Here is a 25696-nt window from a genome sequence, read left to right as displayed (position 1 = left end):
TAGATTATGTGACAGACATTGTGGAAAAATATTTTGATTTTTTATTATAAAGAGTAGCCAAATGCAAAGTTATACATTTATACCTAGTCAGAAGAAGGTGCGCCAAATAAATAAGATTCCCTAACATGCCTTATTGCTCAAAATCTTGTCTTCTCTTCCTTACAGTAAAAGATCTTCTCCATCTGTATCACATTCATTACACAAAATTGGAGAGTAATTGATATCATATGTAGAAACATCAGAGCCATTTTGAATAAAAGCAGGGATACTGAAAGACTATTTCTAGAATCTTATATTCCTGAGAGGGACTTAAAGGATGTTAAGCATACCTCTGAGTGTTCAACAATCATAGACCATAATCACTATCAAAATGCATAGGCATTAAGGTACCGAGGAAAACATAAACACCTGGAAGCAATATAAACAAGGTGAGTTGCAACAATATAAAGAGAAAAATATATAAATATATGTGTTGGTTTCACTGAAGGTTAGTTTCATGAATTATTTTCATTTTTAACAAACATTTGGCTATGTTACTAGACTGGCATTTTAGGTTCTAGTAGTTTTGAGCTAACTAAGCAACAGCTTGAAGTAAATGAAGATTGCTAAAAAATGCAGGGAGGGTTTAGAAATAAAATAAAATAAACAGTATATTATGTAAAATGATAAAAGATTTATATATCTAATCTAGCACAAGTAGTTCTAAGCCATTTAAGGAATTGAATAAAATATTTCATAGTAGGCCTCATATAGAATCATACAAAAATTCCAAGATGAGAAGAAAAATTTACAAAGGATTTGGAACTATTGTGAATTACTTGACAAAAAAAATTATTACTAAAGTGACTCCTAAATTTTTTTGTTATTATGACAGAATTAAAAGCCATATAATTTTAAATGTAGAAGACTTGGGCTATGGGACTGGCTCTGCCTTTTAGTAGCTGACTGACTTTTGGCAAATCAACATCTCCCAGCCCTAATTCCATTACTATGATATGGTGACAATAATTTACCTGACAACTTTAAGGGGCTTTTATAAGTATCAAATATATCAAAGTTAAATAATTGGTTTCAAATTCAGTAGGCTGTAATGAGTTCTAAAAATGTAAAGTATCATTGAGAAAATAGCTATACTTCTTTTTTAAAGGCCATATATTTCATCTTTTTATGAATTAAGTTTTGCAGAGGTAATACAATTTTAAATGTATTAGCACTATATGCGATTTAAAGGCATCTTTTGGGAAGTCATTTTGTGAAACTAATAATTATCTAGATTTTGATATACTAGATTCTTTTAAAGTCAGAAATATTGAAAGATCCAGAATATGGGACCTTTTACACTATAATAGCAAGTAAAATATAATAGTTTCAAGAATTTTGCCTTAAAAAATGTGAACCTTTCCTACTTAATTTTTTGACTCCTCACACTTTGTTGAAGTCAAATTTATTCATTTGATTTAGATATATCATTTTTGTGAATAATAAGTTGATAAGCTTTTTAGGGTATTCCACAGGGCCAAGCTGAAAGTAAGAATACCAACCTAATAGAACCCTTTAACTCATAATAATTTTGTTTTATTTTCTGGTACTTACTTTGGGATGCTTGTAGAGTGTGTATCTCATGTTTCCTATATGGTCCACTAGGTTCAAAGAGGTCGGTATTTAGTAAATTTTAATTTGAGTATCCTCAGTGGTTAAATTGTTCATGTAAAATTATAAGACAACCCATTTAATTCCTCTAAGTACAATACATTCTGTCCTTAGATGGTTTCCTCTTCTATATTTTATACTTCATGACAAAATGTTATTTTAGTAAAACTTAAGTTTTTGCCTGGACAGTGTGTTCAGTGGTTGAGCATTGGCCCATGAGCCAGGAGGTCACAGTTCCATTCTCGATCAGGGCACATGCATGCATTGCAGCCCACTCCTGGTAGGGGGCATGAGGAGGCAGGCAATCAATGTTTCTCTTCCATTGACATTTCTATCTCTCTATTCCTTACTCTTCCTCTCTAAATATCAATTAAAGAAAGACATAATTTAAAAAATTTTAAATATATAAATCAAGTCAGAAAGCAGAATTTAACACTCCACCCCTTCCCCCAACCCGCCCCCATGGCATTCTTCACACCAGTGCTTACAACTGGTGAACTTCTTTAAGATCATTCTATGAGGTTGCACTCTGGTCCCAACCTCTAAGGTCAGCTCTCAGATTTCTCAGACATTTCTCAATTGCCAGTTGGAAGTTAAGATGACATATATTAATGTCCATGTTAATAATTTATTTAGTAGACTAGGTATGTTCTAATATGCTTGATGTCTCACATGAAAAAAGAAATGCTTTCACATCACTGGAATCTGTCTGAATGTAAAGTAAGCCTTTGCACCCACCCCCACAATTAAAACAAAAATGAAATGTTCAGAAAACACAAGTTGTGCTGTTTTTGAAACTGAAGTATTACATACAACACTATTTACTTTTACACAATTTAGGTGACCTAGCAAAAAAACAAATCTCTGAAAACTTTGGGTCAGGTATTTTTTGCTTGATTTCTGTACAGATTATTATAGGCTTGAATAATTTATAGAAGCAAAAATGTTCACTCTCTTTCCAAAGAAATACTCTTCCACATCCATCTGCCAAACTTGTAACGATTATTAGAGGTTAGTAACCCCTGATGCCTAATCACTGGGTATTAGGGATGTATGCTTCACGGTTCAAGAATCCTTCATCTGTTTACTAATATATATTACATAAAGTCATCATCTTTGAAATTTTGTACATTTTTAAGGTAAGTTAAAGTATATAGCCTTTAATTTAGACATTAAGAGAGTGTGAATTGTTCCCCCATGACATGTAAAAGTCATGAGTTAATATTGAGACATAAATAATCTGTCTAAAATAAAATGGTAAAATATGGGTTAAGCACTCATGTTCAAAATTTTTTACTATGGGAGAAGGGAAAGACCACTCATGCATTTCTGTAAGAGGATTATTTTCAAAGGCCAGCGTTTTAAAACATTTGCCAACTAATGGACTAAAGCATACCAAAAAATATATATGTGTATATTTTTAATGTGGGATATCTATAATAATAAAAGCACAATATGCTAATTAGACCGGATGAAGCCAGTGATGTGTGGACCTGGGTGCCAGAGGGAAGCTGGTGCTGGCCTACTCTTGCATGAATTTTGTGCATTGGGCCTCTAGTATATATATGTGTATACATACATATAAATATATATATATATGTATATATATATATATATATATGAACAAGTATATTTCTTTACACACTTGCATTTTGTACTTTTACATTTTTGACTTGTTTTCCCAAATGTATTATTATGAAAAATAATAGGATGCAAGTAACCACCTTGTCTTTGCAGTTAATCGTGCTAGACACATTAAGTTTTTTTTTTATCCTTATACCCTAAGAGGTTGCCGTTTCTTTACTAATGAGAAGAGACAGAGAAATCAGGTAACTTGTAGCTAGTAAGTGAGAGTGTTGGAATTTAATTATAGATTTACTTAACTTGAATTACATTGATCTTTATAGAGAGAACCCTATTCATGAAATCAGCACCTTTTCATTGTTTTCAACTAGTTCTAGGAGTTTGTGGTTTCATGCATAGCGAGATTAACAGATGTAAACAAAGGTACATGCTCCATGGCTGTATCTCTAAGTTTATGATTGTAGAGGTGCTTGATGAACATTAAAATCCAGGAAAAGCAGGTCAGTATTCTTCCTCTGCTTGTCTCAGAATTGGTTTTCTTTTCAAATGCAGTTTTCTGTGTCATTTTGTCCCCAAATCATGTCGCATATACTTTTTTCAAAAAAATCAATAAATCTACAGTTGTATTAAGAAATATTTTATTAACAAAACAGTAAATTCCACTTGCTTAGCATTTCCAATAATGGGTAAATTGGCCTTGCAACAAAAAAACAAAACAAACAAAACCTTTAGATACCCAGTCACACAGAGCACTAGAAGGGGTGGGTCATGTGGCCTTTGACCACATCACACATTATTATAATATTTGTTGTTTTTTTAAAAAAAGGTAACACATTACATGGATAAAAAAGAAGCAGATTCAATCAGAAAAGTTAGTCTAGAGATGTAATCAAATTTATGCCAGGTAGTGTGAAATCCTCTATTATTTGCAAACTGTGTATGGAACCCTGATACTTTCGGTGTGAAGATTTTACTCATGTCTTTTTCTCTCCCTAGCTCATGTTCCTCTCTTTCTCCACTTTAAAATAAGGAAGGAAAAAATACTAGATTTTGTGTAGGCCAATAGCATTAGTAATATTTTTACTGACAATATAAGATTACATCACTGCATGAAATTTTAAAATTTATGTTGGAAAGAAACATTGGAATCATTCCACAACAACACTACTTTATAGATATACTGCTTAAAAATACCATTATTGATTTTTCTATCATAGTTCAATCTTTCCAGGTGGAAACTAGGTCAAGTTCCGTAGATCAAATGGAAAAGCAACCATTTCTTTTTATAACCTCAAATGTAAATTAGTGGTTTCATATTTACCCTCTTATTTCACTGGCTTTCCCTGAGTAAGACTGAATGAGAGAGGGGAAATCACAAAACATGAACATTTTTAACCTAGCAAACGAAAAAAAATCTGAAACACAAGTAATGGATATTAAATTTTAGTTTTATACCTCTACTTTCTGGGTCATGAAAAGCCTTTATAACTTTTCATTTACAACAATTACTTGGCAACCATAGATATTGGTGATTTGCTATGTTTCTAAGGTGCTGTATGTCTGAAATCCAGGCCACTTCTTGGCTTTTTATATTCATCAACTAATGTGTTATAAAAGATGTTTTGCATTTTTTGCCTTTGCTGATTAAAGCTAATTGTAACGGTTTTCTTCTCTTCCTTGAAATCTAATATCATTTTTGGAGATGTTAAAGTAATGCAATCAATTCATACTGAGGCATCACCTTCCAATCTAATAATGCACTTCTGCATTACCTTCTCATGTTGGTAATTTATTGCTATGAACATCATTGAAGCAATATGCAAAAACAAGTGTATAACCTATACTTTTCCTACCATTTAATGTGTTAAATTAAAACTATTTAATGATATATATGTAAAACCACAAAAGTTAAAATATGGTCAATAATCAACAAATAGGGAATCAAAACTTCCTGAAAATACTTTTAGTTGAGAAAGTGTTTACTTTCCAAAATCTTTATCATGCACATTAGGTTCAGAGAAAAAAAATATAAAGTTTTCAATTGCAGCAATCAGATTAAGGTGTATATCAACCAATTTTGCTTCCATACCCTCCCCACCTAATGGTTTATATCCATGCATCAAGATACCATTGGTATTCTATTTGATAAGAAAAGGTTCCATTTCACTAGGGAAATATCTTCTTGGGGTTTCTTGGGACCATGATCTCAATGAAGCAAATCACCCCACTTGTCATCAATACCTTGGCACAACTATCTTCCTTCCTGCTTTTCATTTTGTCAGTAAATATTTGTTAGTATCTGTATGTTTGGTTCTTTCATTATATCCGATAGATTACTCTGAAATCATGTGTGTGTATGTGTGTGTACATCTTTGATTGTGAATAGTGAATGTATGTGGAAATGTATTTTGGGAAGAAAAAAGATTAGAAGATACATATGTATAGCTTTTACCTTCTAATCCACACCTTTCATACAAATACTAAAACTTAACTGCAACAGAATGAAGGCTGTACATGTAAGAAAAAATGTAGCTGAATCTTTTTATATACATTCATACATATCTTTCTTAGAATAAACACTACATTGTAACTTTATTTTAAAAAGTAAGTAATTGTGGCAATTTATAATGATGGCCAAAAAATCAAAAACAACCCTGAAATAATTGTTGCTCCAATGTCATAAAACTCCCTATAATTAGCAACACTTATAACATTTAATTTACCAAAAATGGCTGAAGAGCAGAGATATATTTTGCATTTTCTATACAACAGGCTATAAAACGTCACTTAACCACAGTCCAGAAAGCACACAGAGATGGATTTTATATAAACATATGTAGTAACATATTAAGCGTGCATGAAAATTTCCCAATGATCGCATCTATGCCCTCTTGTTTTTGTTCAGAAATTTTAGTGATAATGTGCCTTATATTTCACAATGTTGAAAATAAGGCCTCCATACTTTTTTTTTCCCTCTCAGAATCATAAAGGGGCTTTTTGAATGTGGTCCTACACAAGTCTTCAAAAAAGCCAGCACTTTGCTTCAAATGTAAAATTCCAACCACTGCTCCATTTGCGCCAGGCAGCAAATTCTTAAGGATTTGCAGGTCGAGTCACTCAAAATGCCACAGTCTTCTCTGGCAATAGGACTATCTGACTTCTCGGGAAAGCGCTAGCACTTTGGCTAAATCCAGGATCATAGGTAGCTTCTTTTGTGTGTGTTGTGTTTTGTGTTGTGCCTCGATGTTGTAATACTCCTTTGCTTTATGAATGCGTGCGGTCATCACTGTCTTTTAGAAATGTTCCAGCAACATAAAGACAGGCAGAGTAAATGAAAACACTGTGGATGTTAGGGAATTTATTGGCCCCTGTTTTTTAATTTTTTATTTATTTTTCTTTTTTTGGAGAAACAAGAGCATGAGATACTTGTGTGTTTTTTTATTTTTTAAAAACAGTCTTTCCTTCCTGATTGCATTCCCTGTCTTCTTTTGTATGTGCTTCATAAAAAGGAAAGTAAATAAGTTTATATTATGTCTCAGATAAAATGAAGACTATTTCTATACAAGGGTCCTTTTAAGATCTTGGAATCAGACGTAATACTCTTTATCCTTGTTCTTCTTATTTTTGTTGGCGCTCTTTGCACTGCTGGGCTGTTTCTCCTTTACAACAGCCCCATTGGACTGTGCTGAGTTACTGATGTAGTTTCGACTCTCGTCCACGTGGTATGAGCCTTCATCCCGGTTTCTGTACTTGTACATGGCGTAGAGGAGGATGAGGATGCACAGGGCGGCAGCGGCTACTATGCCTACCACCATGCCCGTGGTGCTGCTGGACTCCCGGATCACTTCTGCGGAGCCTGGGTATGGCTCTCTGCCCCCTGCCCGGGTTGGGTTGGCTATAGGAAAGAGGGGAGAAAAAACACACACAGAGTGATTATCGAGTTCCTTGAATGCCAACAGTTACCTTCTATCTCCATGACTAATGGAATAGCACCTACTGCTTTAGAAAGAGTAGGCTGCTGTGAAGTGTGGAATCCCTGCGCCTCAGGGTCACTAAAAAACTGGTGACAATGAATCAAAGCACTTGGTGAGAGATTTGTTGCCATCTTTTCTTTCTCACAGATCAATTTCGTTAACAAGGTCTTGTAAGTGCAGCCCCAAAGGGCCATGTTGGTGTGTTAGGTGAAAAACCATAAACCCAGCATGGAAAATAAAATCATAATGACCCTACCTTGAAATATTGGAGGGTATCAATTTCAGAATCCAATTGATGTTAATATAGAACCCTTAGAGGTAACTCCAGACTCTGAATCAGGATAGCTAAATTTAGGACTATTTATGCAATCATATTGCCTCCTACAGTATTCAATATAGTATTGAACAATAGAATAACTCAGACATTTTGAATAATCTAAATATCTGCTTGTAAAAGTATGATTTTAGTCACAACTTTACAAACTAAAACAAAGTTAATTCCTTTTTCTGTTGGAGGTTTATTTGTATGGATGGATGGGAATTAATTCATTGGTTGCAGTTGAATGATCACCAAAACCAAATTTGGGAGGTTAAAATAAATGATTTTTCCTCAGTTTTATAGACCATCCATATTGGTTTTGAGTCAAAAGTTGGTACCTAATAGATGACAATAAATAAAGGACTGGCTAGCCCTGTTTTATTCAACTGGTAAAACCCTTTTTAATCTTCCCAAAGTATAAAGAGTAACAAAGCTCTTCCTTTGGTCAGGAAATGGGTTCTTGGGTGCCGCACAGTCTTCCCAAGGCCTCATCAGGCACTGAAGTTGACTATAGATGGGGAGAAAACATCCTGCGATTTGGCTTACAGATCAGGGAGGCGAAGGTGACTCTTTTCTTGTACATAATACACTTAAAAATTTGTTGAAAGAATTTAAAGGAGTAGGAATTATAGAGAGAGATGATTTCATCCTACTTCTCTCTGACGCTAGTCATTTTTCTGTATGAATTTTCTTTTTCTGAATTTTCACCCTCTCCCTTGTCTTAAAAAATCATTACAGAGGTAATGGGTTAATTTTTTAAAACTTTGTAAGTTATGCAGAATGAATTTAAATCATCACCAGATTGCATATGTAGCAAATATGTATGCATGTGGATGTATACACACAGCAGAAATGGAATAATTGAAGAAGACTGAGATTGGACTTTTATATCACTACTATTCAACATTGCATAGTAATTATTTTTTTTTAAGTATTTCTACAAAAGTTCTTATTCCTGGGATTGATTCACCAACTGTAACTCTAGACTGCTTTATAATTTCGTGTTCATACATCACCAAGATTTCTTCTGTCCGCATGTGAATTTCTTGCAGTCATTTTCCTTCCCTTCTCTGAACAAAGCTTTGCAAATATAGTCACTTACAAAGTCATAGCTTTCAGTCTCAAAGCAGCAATCGGCTGTGTTTTGAGAGACAAAATGTAGCAGGCGAAACATTTCTTTGTTGAGTATGTCACTGCTTGTTTTACAAAGGACCAGGTAATGTCGCTGAACAAGCCTTGGCATGGCTTCGGTGGCCAAGGCGGAGGAGACCAAGACTGTAATCCACAGCATTTGATTACAGGAAATTAATTTCCTCCCCAGAAGAACGGGACCTACTGCAGGAGCTCTGTCACCACCTGACCAACCAAAGGCCGCACTTTCTCTTTCAAATACAGTCGTCTTGGCCAAACTCTGCCAATTAGCTCAGCTGCTAACATTCACTAAATGACAACTTCCTGCTCATTTGGAGGAGTTTTCTTTTGCCAGGGTGTCATAAGATCTGAAACGGGATCTTTACTTAAATATTACCTAAGCCTCTTCTCCCCACCAGGTGGGATGCTTTCATTTTCATAATTATCTCATTCTGTTTGTCAGAAAAGAATGGGGAGAGCAGAGATAAAATCCTATTCATATAGCTCACAACAGCAAGGATTGAGAGTTTTAATGGAATGCTAGGTTTAAATGTTCTTTCCTAAGGGGGGGGGGGAATATATATATATATAATTTCCCACAGAAATCTGTATTATTGGTGAACTATCTTATTCAAGAATTTTAATCTTAATTTATCTGTTTAAAAACTTTTAATATATTTTCACAATGAAAGCATAAGCAGCATACCATCCATTTGATGTTAAAACTAGAATATGATTGCAAAGACCTAAGAAAAGCCTCAAATGCTTCAATTTTGCCATATAGCCATTTGAAAAGGACCTCATATTTAAGGGAAATACTTGTGTTTTTAGCAATTCCAGACAAAATGTTGATTAAGTCACATATAGGCCTAAAAATAGCTTTGTAACCCATGTGAACATAAAGATTCTAAATGTCATGTTTTTTAAATAATCTATAAAAAAAACATACACACCAAACCCAATGAAGGAATTTAACCCTGTTCTTCGGGTCAACATTAAAAAATTAATACCATGGGTATTTTATAGGCCTACTTGGAATATGCAGTTGCTTTTTATCTAATTGATTATTCAATAACCTTTTTTTCTGCTTCAAATTTGAAGGCTAAGTGACCTTTATTCTAAGTTTAGAAGTATTAATAATAGTAAATAAAGGCCCAGCTAGCCCACTAAAGTGTTAATGGGATATCTCTCCTAGATGTGCAATAAAAGGCTAGAGAAATTCACATACATGAAACCACATTTATAATTCAAGAATATATTTCTTGTCATTAGTGGTTTATTTTGATGATCACTGAAAAGTATATGGGGAAATTTCATTAATTTAAATGTAGAGAATAGTATAAATGGCTCAAAAAGTTAAATGCCTTCTTACATAATTTGGTTAAAATTTTACATAAAAAAAGAAATGCAGTCATCTTTTAACCATTTATGACAATGAAAACAATAATTTAATCAGAGAAATCCATAAAAATTTCGTAAATTTCATGGGCTTGTGAATTTTGCATTCGTTTAAACTCGATAATAAACTAAATCAAGATATTTTAGATAATTAAAGCAATCTACATCTTTTCCCTAATAGTGTTAAAAAATAAAGGAATTCCAATTTATTTTTACTCCGTCACCCTTTCTTTGTCCCAACATGTGATGAGAAAGAACACTTAAAAAACGGGTAAAAAGATGGAGGGAAGCTAAAAGAATGGCATACATGCAAATTAGTAATAAGCCTTGAATGGTCAAAAGTTGACTGATTTGTGAGTAACACTTAGCTAATGTAGCCAATTCATTATATCAGGCACAGAGGCAAAAGGAGCCCAGGTCAATGGAACATTTCAATAGGACTGATGATGGGCAGGCACATAGGTACTACTTAGTGTGACTGGAAATAGGCAAGTATTCAACTGCATCAGTGGTGGCACACGTATTTTGGTTAAAGTCCAGGGCACTAGCAATAAAAAGAGTAGAAATATTCTAAACATTTAGTTCCATTTATATTTTCTAATTTTAATAATTCTATTCATATAGTGAAATCATGGCTTACACACAATTTGTGTGAACACTGTAACAATAGGTGCTTTCACTTACTAAAGGTTTCCCACATAATTCTGCCTTATCCCTGTTTTACAGAAGAATGCCCATCACCACATACCCCTGAATCCACTGGGGTGCTGTGTACACTGCTAGGTCTATTACATGTGGGGAAAGCACATATGCATTTCTTGATGGCAATATGAATACTTGAGTTTTGCTGGCATTTTTGCTTAAATGAGTCAGAAGGTATTCACTGTACTGGCAAGGGCAAAGAGCTGTCACAGGAATTTAACCTCTTTCCCGTAAGACACTTTTCAGCCAAAAGGCTATGGAGATGTTCCTGGGAACAGACAGCATTATCTTAAAGGGCAAATGAAAATGATTTTTAATTCTGTCTCTCTCAAATATTTGGCAAGATCCTGATGGTTTCTAGAAGTTTTTCACATGGTCTGCTTTGGCCCAGGTTTATTAAGAATCCTCTATGCTAGCTCTATGAATTTTCTTGTTTTTCATTGTCTAATTAATATTGTGATTCCTTAGGTAGGCATAGCCTTTCCAGTGTTAGGATAGTTATTAATATATCTCCACATTAAACCCTAAAACCAGTTTATTCGTATCAGATAATAATTCATGTTGCAGAAGATATACCCCAGTGCCTTAGTGTAGTTGTTGCTTTGCATAAAAATGTTAAAATATTTAAAATTTTAACTAATCCTTAAATTTGCTGAGATAATTATTTTAAACTACCGTGACAGGAAAATAAATTGTCCTAATTGATGTTCTTTCTTTCTTTTTGACAGTCCCTGGCACTGTATCTGTGAAAGAACATTTCCCCAAGTAGGAACTAATATAGGCCCAGTTAACAAACACCACGAGACAAACATGTTTGAGAGACACAGTAGGCTGTAGTGCAGAGAATTATTTGTGACAGGTCTCCTTTCTTCCCAGCTCTTCTGTCATCACACCTACGCTGCTCTCTATTCTTCCTCCCTCTTAGTCCCCCTCTCTACCTCTTCTGTGTGACTCTCTCCCAGCTCATGACTTAGTTTTGAAGGTGGCTTTCAGAGTGTATAGTGGGTGTGTCCCTGCCCATTCTCAGGTAAATGAAAGTCAGGCCAGTAGGGGTCAGCACTTTTTGCCTCTGGGGTAAGTGCATTCCTCAGCAAGGTGTTAAATGAGTGACAAAGCTTAGTGCCAAGTTCCTAATTTCAAAGCATAATATAAAATAGTCCTTACTGCCCAAAACATCTCAATGTGATTGACTGTTCACCAGACATGGGCTTTGTGTTTTATACTGCCATGCTTTCCTTTAAAATTTAACTTCCTAAATTTGTTTAAAGAATACAATTATATGCGTTATCAGAAGGAATAATCTTATCAAGTAAAAAAAAAAAAAGATGGGGAGCTGAGCAGCACATTGAGCCATTAAGCTTTACTAGAGCCTGTATTTATTGCTTTGTCACTATTTGTTTCTAGTCTTAGCCAAACCTGGAGTATAACGCCCACATTTCCTTAGCAAAATGGTTCTCAACTGAAGTTCTAAAATAACTATGCTTTATGAAAGGTAAATTTTTGAACATTAATGAATCTCTCCAAAGAGGTTTCACTTTGCAATAGAAAGCATTCAGCACACTTTAGCTGTTCTTTCTGAGATTGAAAACATAGCAATAGAAAATTGCTATTAAATATAATTGCTCTTGGTTTACGTTTTTGTAACACTGCATGAGAAAGGATGCTTAAAGTCCTAACTCCTGTCACATAGAATGAGGGTTTGGTGGATGATTGTGGGACCTTATCTTTCCATTGATGAGTTTACCAAAGCAATAACCATGCCACAAGATGCTCTTTTTATCACTCAAATTGTCATTTTTATGAAACTACTTTGTATACTTGGATGAGCTGTTCTTTCACTGTAATCTTATTATATTTATGTTGCTTCCAAAGTTGGCTTTGTAGGGCGAGACTGTAGTTTCCAGGCAATTTTTATTGCTGATTTTATTTCTTCAATATAGACTGTTAGTATATAGGTATGTCATCAACCATGACCTTGTCATATCAAGAATGAAACTAGAGTTTCACTAGAAACTGATGACAATGAAAATATAGCTTTTCAGCGTTAACAAAAAAAATTGTAAGAGACTTCCAATCTTCAGAAATAATTCTCTCTCTCTCTCTCTCTCTCTCTCTCTCTCTCTCTCTCTCTCTCTATATATATATATATATATATATATATATATATATATATATATATATATATGCCATTCTGCTACCTGGAATTGTTAGATAGCCTGTCTTACAATAATCCTTTTTAAAAACTATTGGTAAGATGCATTTACTTAATTTTTTTTTCACTAAGAGTCTTTCAGTAATCTTTATCAAAGATTAAATTAAAAGTAATCAATTTTATATTTCTGTCTCCATCCCATGTAGGAAAAGGAGCTGCCTAAAATGATCTCATTAGACCAGAGTTCTGTACTGTGTTTTAATAGAAGTGGAAGTTATTACAATTCTAGCCTAGCCTTGAAAATGGTTTCAGATTTATGGGGAAAGATTTGACTTTTCCAGTATCCAGTTTTATTAATAATGTGAAAAAGAAAATTGGAATTGGAATTGTAGGCTCCTGGGGTGTTTGTGAATTGAGATTAGTATAGTTTTTTTCTCCAGAAAATAAAGTTTATTCTTCTTTCCATTTTAGTGCTTCAGTACAACATGGGTCAGAAGAAACTCCGATGCAACCACTTACAAGAACACATGTTTAAATATCACAGTTGCAAGAAAGAAGGTAGGTAAATATTTATATGGCACACACAAATATCAACATTACCACAGTTGCAAGAAATCAGGTAAGCAATGTTTTTTATGGCACGCACTGATATTGACACACACTATGGTTTTATGCGAGGTGATGAATGCTGTCAAATCCCTCCCTTTATGCCAACTCCATCCATGACCTGAACATTCTGAATATAGGACAAAAGGCTGGAGAGGGGACATGTCTGAAGCATCTTAGCCCTTCCAATGAACTGGAGATTCAGAAAGAACTTGGAAATCAATAAGCCCTTACTACCCCCATGGCTGCTGGGTCTGGTATTTTCCTCTGTTACTTTCAAAGCCACCAAGGCACATGTTTGAAGGGAAGTGCAGAGGCTACCACTGTGGGATTGAGAGGAGCATTATCTTCACCAGAAATGTAGATATCGCATGCTAGATACAGAAAAACCCATCCTGTGCCTGGAGGACAGATTGCATCACATAGACAGAAAATTCAATGAACACACACACCTTGGGTGACTTTGGGCACATTGAAACTAGTAGCACACACATATCCCTCATCTCTGGGGGAAGCCATAGGGTCATGGGATTTACAGAGACTATTCTTCAATTTCTCTATACTTTGTGTAAACTGTGTGTCCACAGCTTAGTATCTGCAGGCTCCTTAAACTTGTTGCCTGATCATGGTGACCGTTAGATTTTATTAGAACCCTTGAAAGTATCAGGGTGTTTACTAAAGTACCAGTGTGCCTACTATTCTTAAGGTCTTCCAAAGTCTGCCCGCAACTATCTATTAAAATTTGTCTTCCACTTCTCCCAAAATAAGTGGCAATTCCAATTTTATTTGTGTTCCCCAGTCTCCTCCATATACCAATTGAAATTCTGCCCAGCTCCCATGATCATTTTTCTTCTGCCTGACTGAATACTGCCAATTCCTCATGACCCAGTTTAAATGCCCCATCTTTTATGAAGTTTTCTCTAGGACTCTTCATTCTATCTGTTAATAAATATATAGTGAGCAGTAGGTATGTTCCAGGGATTGCACTAGCTACTGCAGGTGAAGTAGATAACCAAACTCACTTGACACCTACCCTCATGGACCTTGAAATATAATAAGGAAAATAGATATATAACACAGAATCACAAAGTTGAACTTAAAGCAATATCTGGAATATGTATGATGAAGAAAAATGGTAGGTACCATGCAGGAGCAGAACAAAGATCTCTGCTTTATAGTGAGGTGTCAGGAAGACTTTCTTGAGTTTGTGACATTTATGCCGAGACATGGAAAATGAGTGGAGAGTAGTCAAATGAAAAGTGCACAGAACAGACTTCTAATGAGAAGGAATAGCATGTGGAATGACATTGAGGAAGGAACGAGTTTGCTTTTCAGAAACTAAACAAAAGCCAGAGTGGCTACAGCATTGTAAGTTTTGGAGGAGAATTAGAAAAAAAATTTTGAAGGTAGGTATGAAACTTAACACAGATCATAGACTATGCAATGAAATCATACAAGCTGAGATCAGCACATTTGACACCATAAATAATAACAATTTGATGTGAAACAAAGGTGTCACTAAAAAAGTAAAAATGCAAAAGAGAAAGGAGAGGAGAAATACTGCTGTACATATGAAAGACACATATCTCTAAGATACAAAAAAAGAACCCACTAGGAGAATGGACAAAAATACACTCGGCCAATTGGAAAACAGAAGACCCGAATAGGTGATTAAATGCAGGACCAGATGATCAATTTCATTAGAATAGAAATCAAAATAAAAGAAGGAGATTTAAAAAACCCCACAAATTTTAAGGAAAAAAAGAAATAGTGGTATGGTAAATGGTAGTATTATAAATGCTACAGGGTGTTTGTTAAAATGTTGTTTGTGAGTAAGAAAAAAGATAACAATAGTTCAGCAACAATGCTTCATTGAATAAATAGTCACACCCATAGTCTAGAGAATATTAATAGAGTTAAAAATAATTGTTACAGTCAAATCTGTTGACCTGAAGATGTCCATAATATATTAGGAAAAGAGAAAAACAAATTAAATCATATATCATACTTTCCTTTTATAAGGTGAGAAAGAGAAAAACAACCCTGCACTTATGTTTATAGGTACATGGTAAAAGGTGTGTGAAAGAGGCATGCTAAGTTGTTATCATTGGTTAATGTATGAAGATAGAAAAAAAAATTTTTTCACAAATATCATGTGAATAGCAATTTACCAGGGACCATATAAGACATTGAGGATACCAAGGTACCCAAGACAGCCATGATTCTAATTTTTTAAAACTTACACCATATGGTTTCATTCATATGTGGGATATAAAACCAAAAGCAACAAATAAACAGAAAAGGAAAAAAAAACAACCTTATAGATGGTGGTTAGCAGAGGGAAGGGGGCTGGGGGCTAGTAAAGAGGGTCAAATATATGGTGAGCAAAGATTTGCCTTTGGGTTGTGGGCACACAATGCAACATACAGACCATGTATCATAGAAGTGTATACTAGAAACTTATATGACCTTACTAACCAGTGTCACCCCAACAAATTTAATTTAAAAGGAAATTATTAAGAGATTACAGTTACTGGTTCAAAAGAGATTTTAAAAATTAGAGTTCCTATGTAACTCTTAAATATTAGAGTATATATTTTAGGATTTCTGGTTGCAAAGAGCAAAGAGTGTATTTTTTACTGAATCAAAAAGAATTAGAGTTTCTATATAAGTCTTAAACACTTTAAAAAAAAACTTTTGGTATATCAGAAATAAACAGAAAATCTAAGAAAACAATTTTAAATTTAAAAAATTCAATAGCACAAAGAAGCATAAAAATTGGGTAGTAAGAGAGACAATGAAGGGAAAGGATTTAGAAAGTAAAGAACTATGAATACAAGGGGTTTGGGGAGACACTTAAGGAGAATGATCAAGGCTCTAGTGAACCCTGAAAGGTCACTGAGGATTTCTGAAGAAGGAAGACATGAGCTAGTAAGAATAGAACCAAGAAGACTTACATTTTATTTCTATTGGTTTGTTTCTTCTCTTCCAGACAGATTGCTAGTCTTTGATAGTTTCCAGTGACTCTATTTCTACCACCCCGCTTCCTATATTTAATGAAGATGGGACACACTAACTGTAAAATATATGTTTTCTGACTGAGTAGAGGAAGAGATTTTTGTAAGTTTATAAATTTTCAGGAATAGACTGGGGTGAATGTAACCATTAAGAAAGTGTGAAAGAAATTTGGTTTCAAGGTTTTAGTTATAGTAATAAGCAACTGGGCAAGAAACTGGCAGTAACATTGCATATCTCTTTACTTTCCTAACTCCCACCTCCTAAATATCTTCAGTAAAATAACTTAAATATGACATTTATATAATTAAATCAGAAATCACCTTTCCTGTGCTTAGGTGAATTGAGATGAATGTGCATTGATGAAAATATCATATCTGCATTTATTTCCCTATGTCTCCAAGTAATATGAGCTTAGTTACAATGACTAATTCAGTTTTTACTTAAATTTATTAGGGTAACATTTGTTATAATACTGTACAAGTTTCAGGTGTACAATTCTATAATATATCTTCTGTATATTGCATTGTGTGCTCAACACCCAAAGTATATTCTCTTCTGTCATCATATATTTGAACACCTTTACCCTCTTTGTCTTCTCCCTCTCCTCCTTTCTCCTCTAGTAACCACCACACGGTTGTCTGTGTCTATGAGTGTGTTTGGTTTTTTCTTGCTTTGTTTCATTTCCCATGTGTAAGTGAAATCATATGGTTCTTGTCCTTTGTCTGACTTATATTGTATAGCACGATACTCTCAAGATCCATCCATAGTGTTGTGAATGGCAATATTTCATCTTTTTAAAAAATATATTTTATTGATTTTTTATAGAGAGGAAAAGAGAGGGATAGAGAGTTAGAAACATCGATGAGAGAGAAACATCGATCAGCTGCCTCCTGCACACCACCTACTGGGGATGTGCCCACAACTAAGGTACATGCCCTTGACCGGAATCAAACCTGGGACCCTGCAGTCCCCAGGCCAACACTCTATCCAGTGAGCCAAACCGGTCAGGGCTCATCTTTTTTTTTTAAGTCAGCCAAATTATAGCCTTCATTTTGAATCATTTCAGTGTCTCATTTACATCAACATCATCTGACACTCACAGCACCGCAAATAGTTGGGAACTAACTTGGAACTCTTTTCTCAAATTCAGCAGAGTAGCTGAAGTTTCTAGGGTACTTTTTATTCCTGCTGAGCTTAGGGTGATAAATTTGAAAAGGGCATCATCAGTCAGGTCAAACTTTCCATAATTGTCAAGCAGGAGGAAAACCATATAGGCAATAATTGAGAAAATCCGTTTCAAAGTTAGGGAGCCTGGAGAGTCTTGTGTGTGTTTCATCAAAATGTATTACATTTTAGAAAATGGGAGAAGAGCTATATTTTGAAATGTAGAAGACACTCTCCATTACTCATTTCCAATCCACTAAACTCTTGCATAACAAAATAGTGTTTTTTTGCTGGAAACTCATTGACTAAAATACCCAGAAATGCATACACCCAGAAATCACTTTTCTTAAGATGCAATTCACATTTTTACATATAGAAAGCTTACCAATCAATCTTTACACAAATACAGGGGATTAATTCAAAGGAATCATCAAATCTTAAACCAGTAATTTTGGGGAACCTGATTATAGGAAGACAAAAATGGCAGCACAATGATTATAGCTACGTTAATAGGAGAGTGTATGTGTGTGTTGTAGGCACACACATGTGAATAATGCACCTTTCCTTCCAATTATCTGACAGAAGTAGCAATAGTCACCTCTCTCCACCCCTCATAATTTATAAGTCAGAGTTTTTGAAAAGCTCCAGGAAAGATTTCACAATACCTTGGGGTTAAGTTACTTAAATATATTGGATTATCAAAACTCTCTTTCTTAACTTTCTCCCAAATATTGCAAGGATTTACCCTTAGTAGATATATTTTCACATGATTTAATTGTCAAATGATATTCAACATGGCTATTATAACTTCTGACTCAGTGCATTTTCTTATTTTATTTAGTTAACAACTGTTACCTTTATGGAATTATTATTATATGGTAGGCTCTGTGCACTTCACACAAATCATCTAATTTATTCTTCATAACACCAGCATGATACAGGTATTATTCCTTTATAGGAAAGGGAAATGAGTCTCAGGTTATGTTATCTAGGCTTCATGAATGTCACAGCAGAAATTACAACTTGGGTATGTCTGTTCTAGTTTTAGACATTCAATGCATCTGCATTTATGACTGCAGAATGATTTATTAATATTCCCAATTTTATCCTTTTCTGTAGAATTGAGCACTTGAGGCCTCCTTTCTAGTTTTACCCCTTCCAGCCACACTCCACTGTACCTCCTGCCATCTATCCGCCCTTTCTTTCCAGTAAAGAAGTTTGCATTCCTGCAGAATCTTAGGAAAGCCAGGGGTAGGAAGCATATCAGGCATTAGGTTCTATTCTAGGCATTGCAGCTAACTTGCTGAGTTGACCCATAGCAACTCATTATCCTCTGCTACCACGTTTTCATCAGCAACATAAGGGCCATACATTATTTACCTCCCACGGTCTTTGTGAGGATCAGACCGGGTAGGACAATCAGTGTGAAAGTGCTATGGAAAAAACAGTGATGGTCCAATTCTTTTCCCTGTGACTGCCACACAAAAGGTATTGAATCACCAGCTGTTCCAACAAGTAGACAATTCTGCAATATGTACTGCACGCCATGGCTCAGCCCGTTGTGACAGGGCCACGAAGGACATTATCCCCATGGGGGTCACTGTATTCAGGGACTTTCCTCTCATGCACGGAGGCTCTGTGAATTCAGGTGGCAAATGGCCATTTACATTGCAGGACATGATTCAGGCCATTAACTGTCATGCTGCGTTGTGGAGCTTGTTTCTGTATATCTGCGAAACATACTATCTTTACAGATTGGTGCTCTCTGGTACCTATGCACGGAGTGAATTATACCTCTTCCTCTTTCAAAATTTTATGATGGATTTTAGGTTTTTAGGTCTCATGAAATCAATCACCTGAGACCACTCTTTGGTAATAATTGAAAGCAAAGCTTATTATCTTGGAAATCATAAGTCTTGTTTAGGTTTTAGGGTCTATTTCTAAAATTGTTAGGTCAGTTCTCTTTTCCGTCCCCTTTCACCTGCTCTGGACTTGCATGGTGTACCCTGGAGGAAATTGCAAGGGTCCAGGTCATTCTGGGTAAGGAGGCAGTGCACAGTTTTCCTGATTTTAAAACTGGGTCTACTCACTTCGGGTGATGGCTTTTACATTCCTGTCAGGAAGCTATTGCTGTCTCAATTTTCTTTTGTTGGAGAAAGATCACACTCTTTCTGGGGAAAGTGCAATAGCTGAGGTGAAAGATGAGACAGCCTCCCCACTGAGCCCATTAGAAGGAATCGTGTTAAGCCTAGAATTGGGAACTATGGAAGGCAAGCCATCCATCATGGGGGAAGGGTGTGTGGTAGGTAAGCCCCGTTAAGCCAAGCTGCCCAACGTGTTCCTGAATGTTGGAGGAGGAAGGGGAAGCAGATTATAAGAACAGGCAAGAAAGCTAATCATCCCTTTCTCAAAAGCACTGTGTGGCAGAGACCTGCATTTTTTTTTCCTCCAGAAATAAGGATAGTAGATGATATGTACCCTCCTCCCATCCTAGCCACCTCAATTTCTCTAGCGGAAACTAGCTCTTGTCTTGTTAGCTTCCTACTGGCTACTGAGAAAAAGTTTTATGCTGATAGAATTCAGAAATAGTTTTTAAAACTTAGATGCTAAAGGGCCAAATACTAACATTTTCCTTTCTTCCCTGAGATTCAGGTTTTATTTCACTTTGTCTGGTACTGCCATTAAAAGATAATTTATATTATTGAAGGTTATGTGTGGCCGACTCAAAGCTAAGTGCTCTACACGCTTTCTCTTTTATCACCACAACAATATCATGAGTATTTAACATTATTGATGCCATTTCATAGATTGAAAAAAATAAAATAAATAGAGATCCAATGCTTTGTTTCTAATTACATGGCAACTGGATGAACTGTGATGTGAACTCTGACTTCTAAGGTTTGCTTAAATGAAATGTAAAATTAGTGTGCTCATAGGTATGGCAATGGTGGTACTTCTCTTTCTACTTATTTTAAAAGTTTGATTGATGGTCTTGGCTATTGGCAGCTTTAATACATCCTCTTTTAACCTGGCAAGTTAATAAAGTATTCCTTTTTATTTACTTTTCACTTAGAATTGACATATAACATTGTAATAATTTCAGGTGTACAACCTAGCAATTAGACATTTATATGCATTATGAAGTGATTACTCCTATAAGTCTAGTGTTTATTTGACTCTATAGTTATTGCAATATTATTGACTAGATTCCCTATGCTGTACTTTTCATTCCTGTGAGTGTTTTTATAACTGGCAATCTGTACTTCTTAATCCCTTTACATTGTTTTCATCCATCCCATCAACAACTCTCCCATCTGACAACCATCGATTTACTTTCTGTATCTGAGTTTGTTTGTTTTTTTTAGACTTCACATATAAGTGAAATCATATGGCATTTGTCTGATTTATTTCTGAATAATACCCTCTAAGACCATCCATGTTGTCACAAATGGCAATATTTCATTCTTTTTTCTGACTGGATAACATTCCACTGTATGTATATACTACTACTTCTTTATTCATCTATTGATGAACATTGAGGTTGCTTCTGTATCTTGACTATTGTAAATAATGCTGCAATGAACATAGGGGTGCATATATCTTTCCGAACTAGTTTTTGAATTTCTTCAGATAAATATGCAAAAGTGAAATAGCTAGATCATATGGTACTTCTAATTTTTTAGGAGCCTCTATCCTATATTCCATGGTGGCTGAACCAATTTACAATCTTACCAACAGTGCATGAGTGTTCCCTTTTCTCACCAACAGTTGTTTGTATACTGATAACTATCTGACATTTGAGATCTCATTGTGGCTTTAATTTGCATTTCCCAGATCCTCGTTTCTGTGGGAAAGTTGGAGCCCACCTTACTGAGTTTTGCTCCAAGTTGTAGAAGTACCTCCAGTCATGAAGATATAGAAGGTTTACTTTTACTTTGGGTGAAGCTGATTACCAAAGATAGTCTCTGAACTCACCAATGCAGCTCTTTAGGCTCTCCCGTCTTTTTTTTTTTTTTTTTTTTTTTTTGAGCTTAAGTTCTGGCCTCTTAACTTTGTCCAATGTAAATTTTGTTTTGACATTACTGCTCTCAGAAAAACAGGGGGGAAGTGAGTGAAAATGATGTCTAAAATTACTTTCTTGTATTTTAACCATACAGTGCTCATTTTTGTTTGCTTTCTAGATAATTAAATTTATATTGAAAAAAACAAAACAAAAAACACCAAACATCAGCATCTCAGACACTGAAATCCAACAATCCTATCAGTGCCCCAACTCCAGCTGCCTGGTCCTGCACTTATACCATTAGCTAAGTCCTTGGCACTGACTCTGACCTGGTGCTAAGGAGATGCTCTAGATGTCTCAAAAAATGGAGCACTCATTACTGTTGTTTTTCTGGCTACAGCTCAAAATTCACCATTTTAACTGCAATATGTTGACTATTAGGGGCTAATTAAACTTGTTTTTGAATAATCACATAATAAATACCTCAATTTTAAATGTTGCACAAAATTAGCCCCTAATCAGGCTCTAAAAATATGATCTCATAACTGAAATATTCCTTAAATGATTGTGATTACTTATTTAATGAAAAGATGCACCTCATTTAATATACATATTTTCACTGCTAATGTGGTTAATGGGTTCGGTTCAATGGAAATCCTTTGATCTTTTCTCAAAATAGCACACTGTAAAACTGCATGGTAATTGCAGCAAATTTAGCCTAATGAATAGTAATACATGCAAAGGACCTTTTAAATTTAAGTGAACATTTAAAAAAATAATCTTATTTTTGTGCCATGCCTGCATTTTCTAACAAACTTCTGAAATATGAAAAATAATGAAGTAGAATGTTCGTCAAGTACTAAGAGCAATAACAAAGAGAATAAATCTTCACTAAATGCTAGTTGTTATTGTGGCCTATTATTACTCATTTAACTTGAACCCAGACCATTGTGAACAAGTGATGAGCAATCGACAGCTACCCTTTGAGGGTCTGTACTGACTAGCTCACCCCTACTGGTTCAACTTATGCTTAAAATATTGTCACAAAAATTATAATCCTTTTCTTCTGCTATAACTACCCAGCTTTTAAAATTATTATTCAATAGAGCTTTCTTGTTTGACAAAGATTTAATTGATATGGAGGTGGACCAATATTCTATTAGCTAGCCCCCTCTCCCTGCCTTCCCATACATACATACACAAAGAGTATGGACATGGTATGTTCAGCATTATAAATAAAAGGGGAAATTATTTTTCCTAAATAGGGTTCCCAGGAAACTGGAAGCTGATCCTGTTCTCTTAGTAATATAGACAAAGTAGAGTTATTCAGTTAGGAAGATCTCACCAAAAGGGGTCATAATCTTCATTTACTGTCTCAAATATCAACATAAAAATCACCTTTCCAAATTTCTTGAGTTTTCAGAAAAGGGTCTATTTAGAAAAGGATTTCAAAACTAACCAACATACTGACATTATTAAGGGTCACCTGGAAACTTAACTGGTTTGCAGTGTTGTCATTTTGTCAATTTACTAAGTAAATCTAAAATGTAAGATTTCAAAGCTTTACAAACTAAAGTATGTTCACGTGAAAAAAAATGTCTTGGAAAATATGTAATACAAATCATAATGACATCAAATAGTCATATAGCACTTATTATAAGCAAGGCACTGTTCTACAACATGCTTTCTATATATTAATTCATTAAACCTAATAACCATATAGGTAGGCTGAGGGAAAAGCTATCCGCTTGTCACATGTCCAGGCAGCTGAAAGGAGGCATTTTGGGAAATGTGATCTAGTTCCCAATGGCTGCTTCCAATTTCTACCTCTCAGCTAAGTGTGATGATTCAGTTAGACTTCCTGAATTGCACAGTCACCCTGCCGTATTCTAAACACTCTGTATACCAATGTGAAGGTATTTTCCAATGCTAACCATGCAGGGCAATATGGCTGCAACCAAGGATAACTGAGTTCCCACAGGGGGGTTGTCCCTGATCTAGTTTCAACATGTACAGTTCCCATCAGGAGGCCAGAGTGGCTGATCATTTGTCTACCGATCTTCAGTCAGAAAAGTAACAGCACTGTGTAAAAGGGGAAATGTAGGTTGAATATTCATTCTATATTGCTAAACTGAGAAAAAGAAGAACCACCATTTATGCTTCACTTTATGCCAGGCATTGCAGCAGGTGCCTTACATATTAGTTTTAATTCCTGCAATAACCTGAAAAATAGGTGATATTTTAATGTCAAAGTGAAGAACCTGGTGATCATGAAGATTAATTGAGAACAGGGTAGAATGAAAGATGTCCATTTGTAGAATGTGAAATTGAATAAGAACTTCCTATTTTTGCTCCCAGAGCTTAACAGAGCAGTGGGTGTACAGGAGGACTCAATACTATTTGATCAATGGTGAAACTGATAATCTACCACATATACAACTTCCCTCTTCATTAAGAGTTCTGAAGGGAACCACATGGTAATTCAAATTGATCAAACACTTGCTAGAAGGCATATTTACTCATATTAAAGAATATGCCAGATTTTTCCTGTTTCATTAATAGCCCTAGAAAGGTGCCTAAGTAATGAACATAGCACATTTTCAGAGAAGAAGATATTTGAAGGGACTGTGGATCAGGGAGATCAGAGAACTCTATTATGTAAATATTCAGGGAGTGTGAAAGACATTAGTGTGCAACCCACTTGTAGAAGTTACCCCGCACATTTTTACAAAAATATCAGCTTGCTTTTCTTTGCTTTAGGAGGAGCAAAAGTGCATAGCAGATACAACTCATTTCTGAATAACTCAATATGTAATTTTACTAAAAACTCAGTTTTCTAAAGCATGACCTGCTGATAATCTGAAATGATTTTTAGCTTTATCAAACATTATCCAAAATCTAATAATATCAACAAGTACAGTTTTTGCACATGTTATTTTATACTTGTATTCAAGATAAAATGCAAGCAAGAAAAATATATTTAAGAAAACCAGTACATTAAGAAAAAAAGGCTTGCAGGAGGGGCATTCTATAATAGAACAACATTCATATTTGCAGAGCATTAAAGAAAAATACTTGGGTAATATATAAACTAAGAATCTCATAGGAAGATGTCACAGAAAAAGAGCCAATTCTACCAAAAGAGCAAAGTACATGAATTATTAAAGTTGGGCATACAAAGTCATTGGGAATTGGACAGAACAAGTCAAGTAGAAAAGAGATCTCTCTTACAAAATGTAATATAGAAAGAGAAAGCACTCATGGAATATACTATGGAGACACTTTCAAGGACAGGTAAGGTCACAAGAAAAGTCTAAGGCAAATGATCCCACTGAAGCAACCACATTTGGAGTTTAAGCCTAAGAGGAACTGATGAATTGAAAATGGGAGAGTACGGGGAGAAAAAACACCGAGGAAGAGGATGAAAAGTTAAACTAAGCTTGGTACAAGAGTCTTGAAGTAGGTGTCATCAGATAGAGGCAGTAGCTGTTGGTTTTGTATACCTGACAAGAGCCTTTGTTGCATTTGAACAAAATTTACACAACAGATCCATGCATGGAGCAAGGCAAACAGGGTTTCTGCTTCATGGAGCTGCCCTACTTATGGGGGGATGCAAGCTATGCATTCATGAACAGGTAATACACAGATAAACAAGATCCTTTCACATAGTGTGAAGTGTGATAAAGAAAACAAGGGCAGAAAGATTATCTGGCGTATGGCTATTAGCAAGCTGCTTCCCATTTTCTGTTGTGCTAGACTGTTGAACACAACTGACAGAACTCACGTGAATAAAAAGACAGGAGGATGACAAAAGCATAATCTCTCTTTCTCTCCTCCTCCCCGCCCTCCGAAACCCTCAATCCTGGAGAAAGAGACAATAACCGAGTCTATAAGGAATGGTTAGTATGACCTATAAACAAAAGCTAGAAGATTTTGGTCATGTACCTGTGCTCAAGAAGAAGAAAAAATGTGACAATTTTAAATGCAATTAGAGT

The 25696-nt window shown here is 35.1% G+C and overlaps 1 protein-coding gene across 16 annotated transcripts in view; it reads right to left on the bottom strand.

Moving 5' to 3' along the window:
- Window positions 1–3855: 3855 nt before the first annotated feature.
- NRXN1 (neurexin 1) overlaps window positions 3856–25696 on the bottom strand; it is a 1007877-nt gene continuing 986036 nt past the window's right edge. For all 16 annotated transcript variants that reach the window (XM_059659869.1, XM_059659870.1, XM_059659871.1 and 13 more), the window contains one exon: window positions 3856–7129. In XM_059659869.1, coding sequence (XP_059515852.1) covers window positions 6822–7129 — 308 coding nt within the window. In that variant the 3' untranslated portion in view covers window positions 3856–6821. The remainder of the gene's footprint in view (window positions 7130–25696) is intronic.

Source organism: Myotis daubentonii, chromosome 12 (genome assembly GCF_963259705.1).
Source record: "Myotis daubentonii chromosome 12, mMyoDau2.1, whole genome shotgun sequence".
Classification (NCBI taxonomy): Eukaryota; Metazoa; Chordata; class Mammalia; order Chiroptera; family Vespertilionidae; genus Myotis; species Myotis daubentonii.
This window is presented reverse-complemented; position numbering and strand designations above follow the sequence as displayed.